This window comes from Haliotis rufescens, unplaced genomic scaffold (assembly GCF_023055435.1).
Source record: "Haliotis rufescens isolate VD_foot unplaced genomic scaffold, xgHalRufe1.0.p SCAF_17, whole genome shotgun sequence".
NCBI classification, from domain to species: Eukaryota; Metazoa; Mollusca; class Gastropoda; order Lepetellida; family Haliotidae; genus Haliotis; species Haliotis rufescens.
Genome location: NW_025963857.1, coordinates 21,979,905 through 21,995,899, shown reverse-complemented (window position 1 = coordinate 21,995,899; position 15,995 = coordinate 21,979,905). Strand labels below are relative to the sequence as shown.

Below are 15,995 nucleotides of genomic sequence, written 5' to 3'. Positions count from 1 at the left end.
GACCTAGAACCCCATTTCACTTCACATATTCTGTGGCATGATATGTCCCTAGTATACCCTACTCAGACACAGTATAGGCAGGGAATCCGGGGTGATGAGTGAGCCTCACACGAAAGCTGGTCTTCATGTATTCTCAGCAGATGAAAAAATGTGATGAAATGTGTGAGAGATACGAGAGGCACGCTCTTGTCCCTTATATCTAGTCTAACAAGTTACTGGAAATTTCCACACGGTGCCATCACAACATCGAATATTCTACACGTTTCTATAACACTCTATCACAGTCCAAGGTATTCCGGATGTTTACCCATTACACTAGCATCTAAACATAGTAACTTCCTCAAAACTGCTTACATTAAATAGCACTACATTCCTGACAACTAATTATTGTCCAAATACAATGCAATGAGATTCTACCGAATCTCAACAGAAACAATGTCACACAGTTACAATAATTGTTTAACAATAAAATACACTGCCAGGTAACAATACCCCATGCTTGTATACCTGACGAAGATGGTGGTTGATGCAAAGTGTCACTTGGTCTCCTGTGTGTCATCACACCATGACGACATGGCATCAACTTTTGGCTTGACTTGTCCGGGATCGAATATTTAGAGATCGACCTCATATAGTTGTAAATAAATTTGCTTACTGCGGCGTAAAACAACAAATATAAAGCCAAAGTATATCAACAGCCTTCTCCTTCATGTCAGGTTGACATTGGGTCAGCTGACATGGATCTGGTTGTCTGTCGGCCTTCTATCTGGGGGTGTAATAGCCCATTCGTTGGTTTAAGTAGTAATTTGTCTTCACGTGTTCAATTTGATCTCCATGTCCTCTTGCTTCCAATTTGATCTCCATGCCCTCTTGCTTCCAATTCGATCTACATGCCCGCTTGCTTCCTGTTCGATCTGCATTCCCGCTTGCTTCCTGTTTAATCTGCATACCCGCTTGCTTCCAATTTGATCTCCATGTCCTCTTGCTTCCAATTTGATCTGCATGTCCTCTTGCTTCCAATTTGATCTGCATGCCCGCTTGCTTCCAATTTGATCTGCATGTCCTCTTGCTTCCAATTCGATCTCCATGCCCTCTCGCTTCCAATTTGATCTGCATATCCTCTAGCTTCCAATTTAATCTGCATACTCGCTTGCTTCCAATTCGATCTCCATGCCCGCTTGCTTCCAATTCGATCTGCATGCCTGCTTGTTTCCAATTTGATCTCCATGCCCTCTTGCTTCCAATTTGATCTCCATGCCCTCTTGCTTCCAATTTGATCTGCATGTCCTCTTGCTTCCAATTTGATCTGCATGTCCTCTTGCCTCCAATTTGATCTGCATGCCCGCTTGCTTCCGATTTGATCTGCATGCCCGCTTGCTTCCAATTTGATCTGCATGTCCTCTTGCTTCCAATTTTATCTCCATGCCCTCTTGCTTCCAATTTGATCTCCATGCCCTTTTGCTTCCAATTTGATCTGCATGTCCTCTTGCTTCCAATTTGATCTCCATGCCCTTTTGCTTCCAATTTGATCTGCATGCCTGCTTGTTTCCAATTTGATCTCCATGCCCTCTTGCTTCCAATTTGATCTACATGTCCTCTTGCTTCCAATTCGATCTCCATGCCCTCTTGCTTCCGATTTGATCTGCATGCCCGCTTGCTTCCAATTTGATCTGGATGCCGTCTTGCTTCCAATTTGATCTCCATGCCCCCTTGCTTCCAATTTGATCTGCATGCCCTCTTGCTTCCAATTTGATCTACATGCCCTCTTGCTTCCAATTTGATCTGCATGTCCTCTTGCTTCCAATTTGATCTGTATGCCGTCTTGCTTCCGATTTGATCTCCATGCCCGCTTGCTTCCAATTTGATCTGGATGCCGTCTTGCTTCCAATTTGATCTCCATGCCCTCTTGCTTCCAATTTGATCTCCATGCCCTCTTGCTTCCAATTCGATCTCCATGCCCTCTTGCTTCCAATTTGATCTACATGCCCTCTTGCTTCCAATTTGATCTGCATGTCCTCTTGCTTCCAATTTGATCTGTATGCCGTCTTGCTTCCGATTTGATCTCCATGCCCGCTTGCTTCCAATTTGATCTGGATGCCGTCTTGCTTCCAATTTGATCTCCATGCCCTCTTGCTTCCAATTTGATCTCCATGCCCTCTTGCTTCCAATTCGATCTCCATGCCCTCTTGCTTCCAATTCGATCTCCATGCCGGCTTGCTTCCAATTCGATCTACATGCCCTCTTGCTTCCAAATCGATCTGCATGCCCGCTTGCTTCCAATTTGATCTGCATGCCGGCTTGCTTCCAATTTGATCTACATGCCCGCTTGCTTCCCATTCGATCTACACGTATGCTTGATCAACATTCGATCGTCTTTCCTTTCTTTTGGATCTACATGCCTGCTTGTTTTCCGTTCTATCTACCCGCTTGCATGCTTGCTAATGTATGTCTGCTTGCTTTCCTTTTGTTCCATTTCCTGGCACGCTTGGTAATAATTATTTCTACAGATGCGTCTAATGTCTAATGACCACCTGCCAGTCCATTTATCAGTTTAATATGTCGAATGTTCTGTAAATGTAAGGTTCATTTTATAGGCCTTAATTAAGTATCATTCGTCATTCAATGAAATAAATGCATATACACACCATTCCATCTTCTGTGAGTCCCCTGCATGGAATTCGTTTACACGACCAGTGCAGCATGTCATTCCATGAGATTAAAGACCACTGGTAATGGCGCTGCCCTGTCAGCCTGTGATGGGCCGTCTCGAGAACAGGACCGGCGTGTCAACACTCCGAGGACTGTAACACGAACCAGCTGAAAGGCAAACATGGTCGCTATCACTGCTTGACGTTTTGTACATGAAGCGTGTCTCAGACCGTCTTGTTTTCTCTGATCTCAGAAGTTCAAACCTTAATAAACGATTGTGAAATAAAGACTTGCTGATCATGAAGAGCTTTTTGGTCCATCACGAAACCCTAGTGAAAAAGCCTCCCCTTTAAGTTGATCATTTATGTTTGAAAACTGACCTTTGGGAAATTTATTTCAAAACTAATCATCGAGTTCAAAGCCTTTGAAACTGTTTTCTTAGATCCGATCATAACATAGCCGACACGTGATACAAATTTAATTCACGGCGCGAAAACAAACAGAACACGGCGTTCGCCATTTGAAGACACGTAATCGGAAAAGTGATTACTTGAATACGGCTGTTTTCCCCACAGATACAGTTTGAGCAACGCACGGAAAGACGTGTGTTATTAAAACCGGGGCTTAAGTTTGCCTGGGTCGTGTCCCGCCGATGCTGGTCTTGAAGTCCTGGCGGCCATATTTGCTATGATACGAACACCTAATCACTACTGTTACATCGTCGCTTAGATAATTGTGGGCATATTTTTCATGTTCTTTGCGGACTAGTTATCAATTAACAGATTCAATATTACAGGCGAGGCCTAACTATGTGCTTTCCCTTCTCGGCACACAGAGACGGAAAGAGATCGTCTGCTCCTTTCATCAATAAACAACCACGTGGTACACTCGAGATGAAAGATAAACAGTGGCGCGTGCAGCGCACGTTCTCTCTTGTAGAAGGCACCCCCGTTTCACGATATCGTCACATACATTTTGGAGTATTGATCAGGACGGGACTTATTAATTAGCGGCGGTGGCAAATCACAACTTTGCAAAGCCCTTTGTAAATTTGGCGATTTCTCTTTGAACAAAAGCCGAGGACCGAAGATCAAAGGTTACGATTCCTTTCATGTTTCAGTGTCGTTGGTGCTTGGTTCTAGAAACGATGATGGCATGGACTAGCCCGCCCATCCTAGCCTTGCTTCCCGACACGGGCGTGCCCAGAAAGCAATGCATGTTTAAGTTCTTGGTATCAAAGACGTCAGTTTGGTATTAAGTTGTCTGTGGCTTGAAAAGTTCCCGTATGTCACGAAAAAACTTTCGATTGAATAATTCCGAATCTCTGGTGAAATACTTCAGAGGAAGGCTAAGTGTTTCCGAAATATTGAAACTGTCTTGTGTATTAGCGTACTTGAACGTGGGATTGTCTGTCTTAGATCTGTGGACAGAGCTGCCTAATTGATTGTAATTACCTGTTACCAGTGGTTTCTGTAGCAATTTCTTCCAATCTGAATGAAAACAACTTTCCGGTGCAGTCCGTACCTTCAGAGATTCCAAACTCTGTGATATTTAACAACACAAACGAATTTACAACATTCAAACAGATGTTTTCATTGTTTTTGTTGTTGGCTTTTTAGACTGGGAAAAGAATAGCGTTTCGGAAAATATCAGCTGGTTTCACCTCATACGTTGAATACAATAGAGAATTAACCTGATTTCATAGTCCATCTCCCGAAACTACCGATTCTGTCAAGTTCAAAGTAAGATAGTGAGTTACGGAATGATTGAGTGTTCTTTCACGACCCCGTCATGCAGCAATACGGCTTCCTCTAAATAAGGGGCTCTGGGCCAGACAAACAGAAACAGCAAGAATGAGCAACGATCCACGCAATGTGGGAACGATGACACTCTGATGACGATCAAAGGGCCTGATAATACTACTACTACTACTACTAATAATAATAATAGCAAACAGTAACTGCAAGAATGAGCAACGATCCACGCAATGGGGGAACGATGACACTCTGACGACGATCAAAGGGCCTAATAATATAAATAATAATATTAATAATGATGATGATGATGATGATGATGGTGATGATAATATAAATAGCAAACAGTAACTGCAAGAATGAGCAACGACCCACGCAATGGGGGAACGATGACACCCTGGTGACGATCAAAGGGCCTAATAATAATAATAATAATAATAATAATAATAATAATAATTATATTAATAATAATAATAATATTCCATTTGTATTGCGCTTTCCGATGCCGGATATCATGCTCAAAATCCATATAGGATATCTTATAGAAATGCTTGACGTAATAGGTATGTTTCGAAGTTCTGAGTGAGTGAGTGAGTATGATTTTACGCCGTTTGTATCAATATCCTAGAAATATCACGGCGGGGGACACCAGACATGGTCTTCACACAGTGTTCCCATGTGGGGAATTGAACCCGGGTCTTCGGCACAAGCGAACGCTTTAACAACTTGGCTACCCGACCGTCCCTAGAAAGGTTCCGAATGCAGAGTGGATGAACAGTTGCGGAACTCTCGTGGATAATAAATCCACTCAGAAGCTGCAGCATGGGGGAAAGATCTCTGTCCATAACCGGCCAGCTAAACCTTGAGCACAACAAACACTCGGTGTTCAGGATGGAACGTAGGGCGGAAATAAGTGATATTAACACGTGGCATACAAGTAACTGACTTCCGGTATATGCTAAAATAGACATTAAATAATAAATAAACGTTTATACTGTGAAAGCCGTTATCACGCCTTTCCGACCCTCACTATTCAGAAAGCGAATAATTATAATAGATAATCAAAGAGACAGTACTCGATAACAAGACAGGAAGTGAGCAGGGCTCACTTGTGAGAATCAGTTATGTGTATCACGGAAAGACAAACGTATCCCTATAAGAAAGGTGTAGTATGAAAGTGTGGCCATATTATATGCTGGAAAGTTCAACATTTATTTTCTAGTCTTTGAAATAAAAAAATGTCACAGAAATTCTGCCGACGCAGACGTCTGACCAGTACATCTGATTAGGTGAAACTAATGCATATTTACCTGCACAAAAAATCTAAATTTCTACTTTAATTATTTGAAACATTATTTAAATTGGTTATACTTATATCGGTGAAAAATCAGTGGAACAGTCCCCAGTCTTCTGGTCGGAGTGAGGGAACAGGTGGTCCAGTCGTTGCGCGCAGGATACCATGATCGTGGGTTCGAATCCCAGATCCCGAGACTTATCTTTGGTTTGACAGTGCCATAGATCTGCAGCGGATTTCCTGCCCTATTAACCTGACACGCCGTGATGTACACTTCCGGGTAAAAGAAAGTAATTTAATTCCACACCAATGTTTGATTGTGGCTAAAAAATAGAAAAAGAAATGGTTATTTGATGGTGGTGTATTTGATACGGGTCTCATAGTTGAGTTTTAGACCTGAAGTTTGCAGTATTTCGACGACTGTTTTCAGCTTTGGGAACATTTGTAATATTTCGGTCAAATCCAATTTGCAAGTGTATACGATCTTTTGCCTGGCAGTTTAAATAAAATATTATTCAAAGCGGCGTTTAACCGCTTAAACTCACTCACTCCTTACCCTTCAGTCCGGTCCTCTATTTCACGACTTCCGGTTCCGCTCTACCGATGCATTTGCGCGCCTTGGGGCATTAAGTACTCATAACATTTATTGCAGACATCTTACACGAGGGCTAAGTCAGTATGCAGTCAGCCGTCGTCAGTGGCCCCAGACAACGATGCAATCAATGGCCCACCACGGGATTGACCATTACAAGCGATACTGTCGCCGTATTTACCAGAGATCCCAATACAAAGAGTGCTAGAATGTTGGATTACACCGACGTAGTCGACTAACGTCGACAAACCATTGGTTGAGAGAGTGAGCGTCGAGGAATAATATCACACCAACAATCCTCATTAGTAGTGAGGGGGCATGGGTGGCCCAGTCGTCCAAGGCGCCGCGGTTCGCTGGGCAGAGTTGCGTCCCTTGGGCACGCCAGAAACCTATGGTTGTGGGTTCGAATCCCGGTTCGCCCCGATTATGTTTCTAGGTTTGTCAGCACCATACCCGTGCTCGTGGGTTTCACCGAAGTGGTAAACGTCTGAGACCTGCATCATTTCGGGCTTTCCTCCCACATTAAGCTGACACGCCGTGATATAACTTGAATACTGTTAAAAGCGGCGTTAAAACCAACTCACTCATTAGTAGTGAGTGGGTTGGACTTAAGGCCGCTTTGAACAGTATTTCAGTGATAAGCATCGGATACTTGAAAGCTATTTGGGCTCGGGATAACGAAGGAAGATTATTAACATCAGACATTTCAATCTTCAAACATGACACTTTCAATGTAGTGTTCATCAGTTCCAATTTGGAAGCAAGCCGATTCACCCTGCAAACATGTTTAACTATACTCGTCGGGTCGTCTGACATGGCAAATGACCGAAATTTAGGGAACCCCGAAATATTTATATCACAAATCAGGGACCGGGGGCATAATCTAAATTTCAGAAATTTGAAACAACTATTTAAACCTCAAACTTAACTGCTTAACCTTATGTTTGTTTCAACATACGTACGCTCAACGTAAATTTCAGTTCATATTTTAAACCTATTACTTAAGATTCCTGAAAATTGAACACATAAAATCATGTTCTTGATTGAAATGAGTTGGGTTTCATGTCGTATTACTACAATAACGAGGGAGGCGATATGTCTTGGGGCATATTTAGTCATTACATTAAACGGGATGAACTGCAATGGCTCGTCCCAGAAAACTTTGAGTCAGTATCATGCCGACACATTTTTTTATCATGTTTTATCAATCGCGCTAAATAACAAACTCAGCGTCTGTCGAATGCTTTTGGTGGACTTAAGGAGCCATTTCCTCAATATTGCTTCGTGGCACAGGGAATAATTATGTTTTCTTTTATATTCCAATTCCACCATCACATTGTAACAGAATGTACAGCTATGTCTGTTGGAATCAGAGGACATGGGTAGCATATTAACCTGTCGGGGAAAATAAAGTTGACACCCATGTTTGATGGTGGGTAAATATGACACATAAAAGAAAGAGTATTCGATGGTGATGTTTGTTTGTTTGTTTGTTTGTGTGCTTGATTGTTAACGCCGCACTCAGCAATATTTCAGCTATATGACGGCAGTCTGCAAATACTCGACAATCCAGTGATTGGCATCATGAGCATCGATCCACGCAATTGGGATAGATGGTGATGTATTTGATGCGGGTATCATAGTTGTATTGTAGACCTTATGTTCGCTGTGTTTCGGTGACTTTCCAGCCTTGTAACGTTTTGATAACGTTTGCAACTGTTTGTCAAATTCAAGTTTATACTTTCTTTTGCCCGGCAATTTAGTAAAAGCTTTTTTTTTTCGCACTCCAAACACCGTTTCGTTTCTCTCCGTGTGTCAAGCCTGGAATATTTCTAAACGTGAAAACGTGAAAACGTGAAAGTAAACGTTTCACTCCCCTGCAAGTCCAACCCGATGTTATGCCATACTTGTCGACAATAACGTCTTCAATGGCGTGGTACAAGATCGGATTAGTCTAGCTTCCAAAACGTCCGGAATTTAATGTCTTAATGTCCTCCGTGCTAAGAATTAACAGTACATCAAACAGTTTCTATCAAAGCCGTCATCAAAGAAAAAGCAAATATTTCTCAATTTGTAACAAGTGTTTCTGCAGCCGGTCACACAATCATGTCTGGCGTATGTTTCCCCACAAAACATTTAACCTTCACTGAAACGCGTGTCGACTCGGTCTCAGACAATTAAGAACAACATGATCCATGATGCGATGCTAATGAAACAATGGTTCCGTAAACAAACGAGTCTAAGCTACTAATCCACGCAACTGAAGTACCGCCATGAAACAGGAAGTCAATGAGGAACTTACACAAAGGTTCTGAGCATGTGTAGAACTTCATTTCCGGCCAATTTTACGTTTTTGCCTTCGCCCGTACAATCACACATCGACAACACGTCATTCGACTGCAAACAACGAGGAGGTACATTTTCCATATCAAAGATATCTATTTCACCTCACAAGAGGCATCAAAGAACTGTTTCCAGGAGAGAGTCGGACTGATTTGCTTTCGTCGCCGATCAGTGGTATTTCGGCTTTGTTCCTCGCCTGTGATCGGTTGGTTTGCTCTGTCCGTCCAATAATCATGTAATTGAGATTCAGTCCATAATCCCGCGCTTAATTTGTCAAAGTGAAATATCAATATGATTTAGAATTGTGCTTCCGATTGTTAGACTAAGTTCGTAAGATCGCCATCGTTTGAACATGTATTCCATGATGTTAGCGAGAATGTCAAAGAAGTTAGCGTCGTGTGAGCTGTTTGATGGAGGGACAATGTCTTCTCTAACATTAAAGGTGGCGGCGGCATGGACACACGACGCATTGATGAGCGCACGCTGGTCTACTGTTATTAACATCATTGACTTGTTTCATCATAATCTGCCTTGAATAAAGATTAAAACATTATCCTGCAATCTTTGTTGTCGGCGGGGAAGACTCCCTGCTCCCTGCATTCATCTTAATCATCATTGTTGTCAGTGGCAACTGCCTCCTGCTTTCAATTCACCATCATGCTCTGTGATCAGTCGTGAGGGAATATCCTTCGTGTATGTTCCCGCATTAACAGATTGCAGGTTATGTCGTTTCACATGTATGTAATTAACTGTCAGTGAGCCAAGTTTTCATGCAGTGGAAGACGGTTGGCGTGCGTGGCGTGTGTGAGTGAGTTGGGTTTAACGTTGAACATTATGATTTTATCACGGAGTGTTGGTTTATGTGAAACCTCAGTGTGATGCAGCGTTTGTGAGTGAGTATTGTTTTAAGCCGTCAAGCACTATTTCAGCATATCACGACGGGGGACACCCGAAATGGTCTTCACACATGACACCCATGTGAGTAAACGAACCCGGGTCTTCGGCGCGACGAGCGAACGCCCACATGGTGCTGACAGACCAAGGATACTTTTACAATTATAACTTGTTTATTTTTCTAAGCATTTATAATGTTTTGCATAACAATGTATTCATACAAATAAAATATGACAGCTGGATCAAAGCTTATTGAAATTATGAGAAAATAATATTTCAAGGGTTAATATTTTTCGGTAAATAACCCAAAAGAACATCTTCTTTGGATATGCTTATCGGACTTTACATTTTTTACGATATCCAATGTTTTAATTCTTGACAAAGGATCATGGGGATATTGTGGGTCCGAACCCAAGACTAGCGGATCCATGGGGACGCAGATCTGCACACTGTTTAAGGCCGACTAGGTCGCTGAGCAAGAAACAAAGATCCTTGAAGACTATCGTTCTTAAACTAGAGAAAGAAACATTAGTGTATAGCTACACAACTGTCTTGTTATATGTGGTAAATCATTCGTGCTTTTCTTTACAAAAGACTGGTTCACTGTCACCGAGTTTCAGTCAGTGCTGTGTATCCCCAGAGGATAGTGTATATGTTCGCGCGCGTCAGTATTTTTTATATATCCTCGTGGCGGTTTCAGGTTTGAATTGATAGCCAGAAACCCATGCTTGTGGTAAGAGGCTGACTTGGTTGATGCATGTCACCGTTCCCAATTGTGCAGATCGTTCATGATGTCAATCACTGGATTGTCTGGTCGAGACTTGATTATTTACACACCGCTGTCATATAGCTGGAGTGCGGCGTTAAACAACAAACAAACAGACTCCAGACTCCAATATTTACAGACTGAAGTCATATACATGTAACTGGAATATTTCTGAGTACGGCGTCCACAACGCACGCACGCACGCACGCACGCACGCACGCACGCACCCACACTAGCGTCCGCGTTGATACCAAATGTGATCCACAGGAGGCTATACTCAGATGTTAATATACATTACTGTAATCTGTCGGAAAATATGATTGAGATCGTTTCTTGATGAAATATAATTAAAACAATTTTTCACATATAATTTCCTAACCAAATTCTTATAATTCACAGAGATCGTCACTGCGCTAAAGATGCCATCTCGATGATGTTAGCATCACACAAACTGAGACGTGACATTTGCGTGCAAATGCCCATAATTAGCCAAATAGTTCGTCACATGCCTTGTCTGCTGACCATATCGGGTCAGTTGGGCAGTCTAGTGGTTAAAGCGTGCAATATTTTGTGAAGCCTATTTCTGGTATCCCCCGTCACGGTATTGCTGGAATAATAATCGCAGCGTCCATGCTTACTCACTCCGATCAGATCACATATACCATATTTCCTCTATTAGACGCCGGGACTCTAATAGACGCCGGCCTCTAATAGAAGCAGGGTCAATTGTTCAGTGAGTGAGTGAGTGAGTATGGTTTTACGCCGCTTTTAGCAATATTCCAGCAATATCACGGCGGGGGACACCAGAAATGGGCTTCACACATTGTACCCATGTCGGGAATCGAACCTGGGTCTTCTGCGTGACGAGCGAACGCTTTAACCACTAGGCTACCCGACCGCCCCCAATTGTTCAGTGCAAACAATAAAGCCGGGCCTCTAATAGACGCCGGATCCATCAATTGATACAAATAATTATCGCTAATGATTGAGATATATCTACGGATATCTACGAACACAAAATATTTCCATTTCGTGACGATTCGGGACATTCGTGGTCATAGTGAAATGGGGGTATTAATAGAAGCCGGGCCTCCAATAGACGCCGGGCCTCCAATAGACGCCGGGTCAAAGGCTTGTCCGAAATAAATAGAAGCCCGGGCGTTTAATAGAGGAAATACGGTAATCATGTATCTTATTTCAGCAAGGTGACGACATGCCCCGTGCCTTCGGAACTAACAAAAATGCCATGTCCTTTACTATAGAAAAGTTGCTAACGAGAGATTGTGTCTGCCCACATCAAGATGGTGGAGTACCTGGTGGACAAACCTCCACAGCATTATTTTTGGTGCAAATTACGACAAGACCAGCTTTGTGCATCTCGGGGTTAATGTAAAATATGTCCACATAAACATGGCAAGACCGTGTGTTGATGGGACAATGTCTGGCCCCCTATATCTATCTCAGACAATGGCGTTAATGTCTTGTTTCAAACACAACGTTTACAAACACGACTATCGATTGTCTCCGCTTCCATGGAAGGAATAGCTGTTTACACCGCTTATCCAGGCCGATTCTCGATACTGAAAGCTTACTAATTTCCTAAGTTCGTTATCACTAGCTTTGAAGTATACAGACGCGGCTAACATCAAAGGATATACACACTTTGATGAATAAGAGAATAAAAGTACCTCAAAGTCCTTAAAATTCGATATACGAACTAAACAATACCGGGCCGCGGTGAAGATAATTAAACAATACGGATGCGTTTACAAATCACTTTAATAGACTTTGTACGTTAGACTATATTCGTGTTGACAGACGGTGAAGTGGTTCTTGTGTGCTTCATCGGTAAGGTGGCCAATGGTAAGGTGGCCAATGGTTTCATAAAAATTCTGAAATCAATATTACAAGTAATACAACTGAAAAAACGTTACACCCGATTTTTTAAAATTTGAGTATACAGTAAACTACGGTTATAACGAACACGGTTATAACGAACAAACGGATATGACGAACTAACTTTTTAGTCCCGACTATATGCTGTAGCTGTGCTGTATATATGCTTATAACGAATTACGGTTATAACGAACTAAAATTAGTAGTCCCTTTGAGTTCGTTATAACCGTAGTTTACTGTAGTTTATCTGTCAAGGGTGGTGGGTATTGCAACACACACCCATCCAGTTGTGGGTGTTCTTTAATTTCTTTTAAGTAGTATACTAGTATATATAAATGGGGTCGGTCAAAAGTATGTGCCAATGTTAAAACATTCTTGTTTTGTTATCTCCTTTTGCCATGGAAGGTTTCGAATAACATAGTGTGTGGCTATTAAATATGATCCTCTTGCTGGTGATTCAATTCTCCTTAGAGAAATAATGTTTATTTAAAATCGCCGTGATGAAACGCGAACAAGCACATCAAAGGCTCTTGAAAAATGGCCCTTTACTGAATTGTCAAACATGATACCTGTCGGCGTCTTTTTTAATAAATCGATTGGAATTAATCAGGTATAGCAACACTTATCAAGTCCTAGTACCAAAAAATAGCTATGTGAAAATCATAAACATCGTATTCCTGATAATAAAACATTTAAATAACACACAAGTAAGGATTATGGGGACCGAAAGTTCATATTCCAATGTGTTTCATTAGAAATACTCGTCTAATCAATAACTAATAATATTTCCAGAAAAATAAAACAAAAATTGGATTGTCTGTAAGAGGACAAATAGAAAGCAAAAACTTAAAGTAAATTTAAGAAAACATCGGTATGACATTCAAACAATCTTTAAACAAAGAGAAATATTTACATATGCTTAAACAATTTATTATTTTGTGTTCATGGGAAAATGTCAGTTCATCAAATACTACTTCAAATTAATAAAAAGAAAATGCACGGATAATTGAAACTTACTGTCTGAGTTAAATGTAAAAACACAAACCCGGTATCTGAAAACGCATGCGTAATGAGTATATCGAAAGGTCATTTTTCCAGTAAGACTAAGCGGTTAATTGCTCACGTTTATGGAACCCTTTTAAAGGGAAACTGTCGCTTCTTCGTGTTTAGGTTGGTTGTAAATATGATCCATAAATATATGTTCGGAGTACCACTCTTAACGTGACTGGACCCGTGAAGATTCCGGGGTAGAATAGGTCTTCAGCAACCCATGCTTACCGTAAAAGGCGACTATGCTTGTCGTAAGAGGCGACTAACGGGATCGGGTGTTCAGGCTCGCTGACTTAGCTGACGCATGACATCGTATCCCAGTTACGTAGATCGATGCTCATGATGTCAATCACTGGATTGTCTGGTCCAGACTCGATTATTTACAGCCCGCCGTTATATGGCTTGAATATTGCCGATTGCGGCGTTAAACAACAAACACAAAGGATAATCCGAGGTGATTCGGGTTTCAGACGGTTACAACTTCAATGAAACCCACGAGTACGGGTATGTCACATTAATACCGTTACCTTATAACAAACGTCACTATCATTATCGATATCACCACCATCTCACATCGGTAATCGTTACCTTCAATTAACCGTCACTATCATTATCTATATCACCACCATCGCACATCGATATCTTTACCATATAACAAACGTCACTATCATTATCGATATCACCACCATCTCACATCGGTAATCGTTACCTTCAAATAACCGTCACAATCATTGTCGATATCACCACCATCTCACAACATTATCGTTACCTTCAAATAACTGTCACTATCACTATCGATATCACCACCATCGCACATCTATATCGTTACCTTCAAATAACCGTCACTATCGATATCACCACCATCTCACATCGGTATCGTTACCTTCAAATAACTGTCACTATCATTATCGATATCACCACCATCGCACATCTATATCGTTACCTTCAAATAACCGTCACTATCGATATCACCACCATCTCACATCGGTATCGTTACCTTCAAATAACCATCACCATCATTGTCGACATCACCACCATCGCACATCTATATCGTTACCTTCAAATAACCGTCACTATCGATATCACCACCATCGCACATCTATATCGTTACCTTGAAATAACCGTCACAATCATTGTCGACATCACCAATATCTCACATCGGTATCGTCTCCTTCAAATAACCGTCACTATCATTATCGTTATAACCACCATCTCACAACAATATCGTTACCTTCAAATTACCGTCACTATCATTGTCGATATCACACCATCTCACAACAATGTTGTTACCTTGAAATAACCGTCAAATCATTGTCGATATCACACGATCTCAACAATATAGTTACCTTATAACAACCGTCACAATCATTAACGACATCACCACGATCTCACATCGGTAATCGTTTCCTTCAAATAACCGTCACTATCACTATCGATATCACCACCATCTCACATCTATATCGTTACCTTGAAATAACCGTCACAATCATTGTCGACATCACCACCATCTCACATCGGTATCGGTACCTTCAAATAACCGTCACTATCACTATCGATATCACCACCATCGCACATCTATATCGTACCTTGAAATAACCGTCACAATCATTGTCGACATCACCACCATCTCACATCGGTATCGTCTCCTTCAAATAACCGTCACTATCATTATCGATATCACCACCATCGCACATCTATATCGTTACCTCCAAATATCAGTCACTGTCATTATCGATATTACCACCATCTCACAACAATATCGTTACTTGATAATAACCATCACTGTTAATATCCCCACCATCTCACATCAATGTCGTAACGTTATAATAACCGTCACCATGACAATCGCCACGACGCCGTTACCCTCGTCACCTTGACTCCAACTTCACAACTATCCTTACTGCATTCAGCACCTCGCTATATTAATGCACTAATCCTAAACGCGACTAGTGAGTGAATGAGTGTGTGTGTGTGTGTGTGTGTGTGTCGGTGGGTGAGTGAGTGAGTGTGTGAGTGTGTGTGTGTGTGTGTGTGTGTGTGTGTGTGTGTGTGATATGCTCTTGGTATACCCGATCACCTATAAAACATCCAAATGTCATAGGCATGATGTTAGAGAACCGACGTGTTAGGAGACATGGGAATGGCAAAACGCTGGAGGACCAATGAGAATGGCTAGACGTTATAAGACCAATGAGGATGGCTAGACAGTAGGAGACCGATGAGAATGGCGAGATGTTAAAAGACATTGAGAATGACTAGACGTTAGAAGACAATGATAATGGCTAGACAGGAGGAGATCGATGAGTATGGCGAGATGTTACAAGACATTGAGAATGACTAGACGTTAGAAGACAATGAGAATGGCTAGACAGGAGGAGATCGATGAGAATGGCGAGATGTTACAAGACCACTGTAAATGGCCAGATGCTAGCAGACCGATGACAATGGCTTGATGATAGAAGACCATGATAATGGCGGACGTTAGAGGACGATGAGAATAGTTAGATGTTAGAATTGAAACAGGACTCAGTAGATCTTGGACGATCAACGTGAATGACTAAATGTCAGAGTGAGTGAGTAGCCATCCTCCAGTGTCAAGGGAGTAAACTGACTGAAAACGTCCAGTGTCCACCCCTGCCGATTTGGGATCCAATTGTGGAGTTTTATTTTGGCTGGACTAACGAGTATATACATAGTCCAATCACAATCGCGTAGCAACATCAACATCCGACTTATAAACAACATTTCAACGTGCAG

At 41.6% G+C, this 15,995-nt stretch overlaps 1 protein-coding gene across 1 annotated transcript in view; it reads left to right on the top strand.

Annotated features, from left to right (window-relative positions):
* Positions 1 to 2,732: 2,732 nt before the first annotated feature.
* Positions 2,733 to 15,995, top strand: part of LOC125381060 — a 59,453-nt gene continuing 46,190 nt past the window's right edge. Inside the window, exon 1 of the mRNA XM_048397239.1 lies at positions 2,733 to 2,803. Within this exon, the coding sequence (XP_048253196.1) occupies positions 2,733 to 2,803 (71 nt within the window). The remainder of the gene's footprint in view (positions 2,804 to 15,995) is intronic.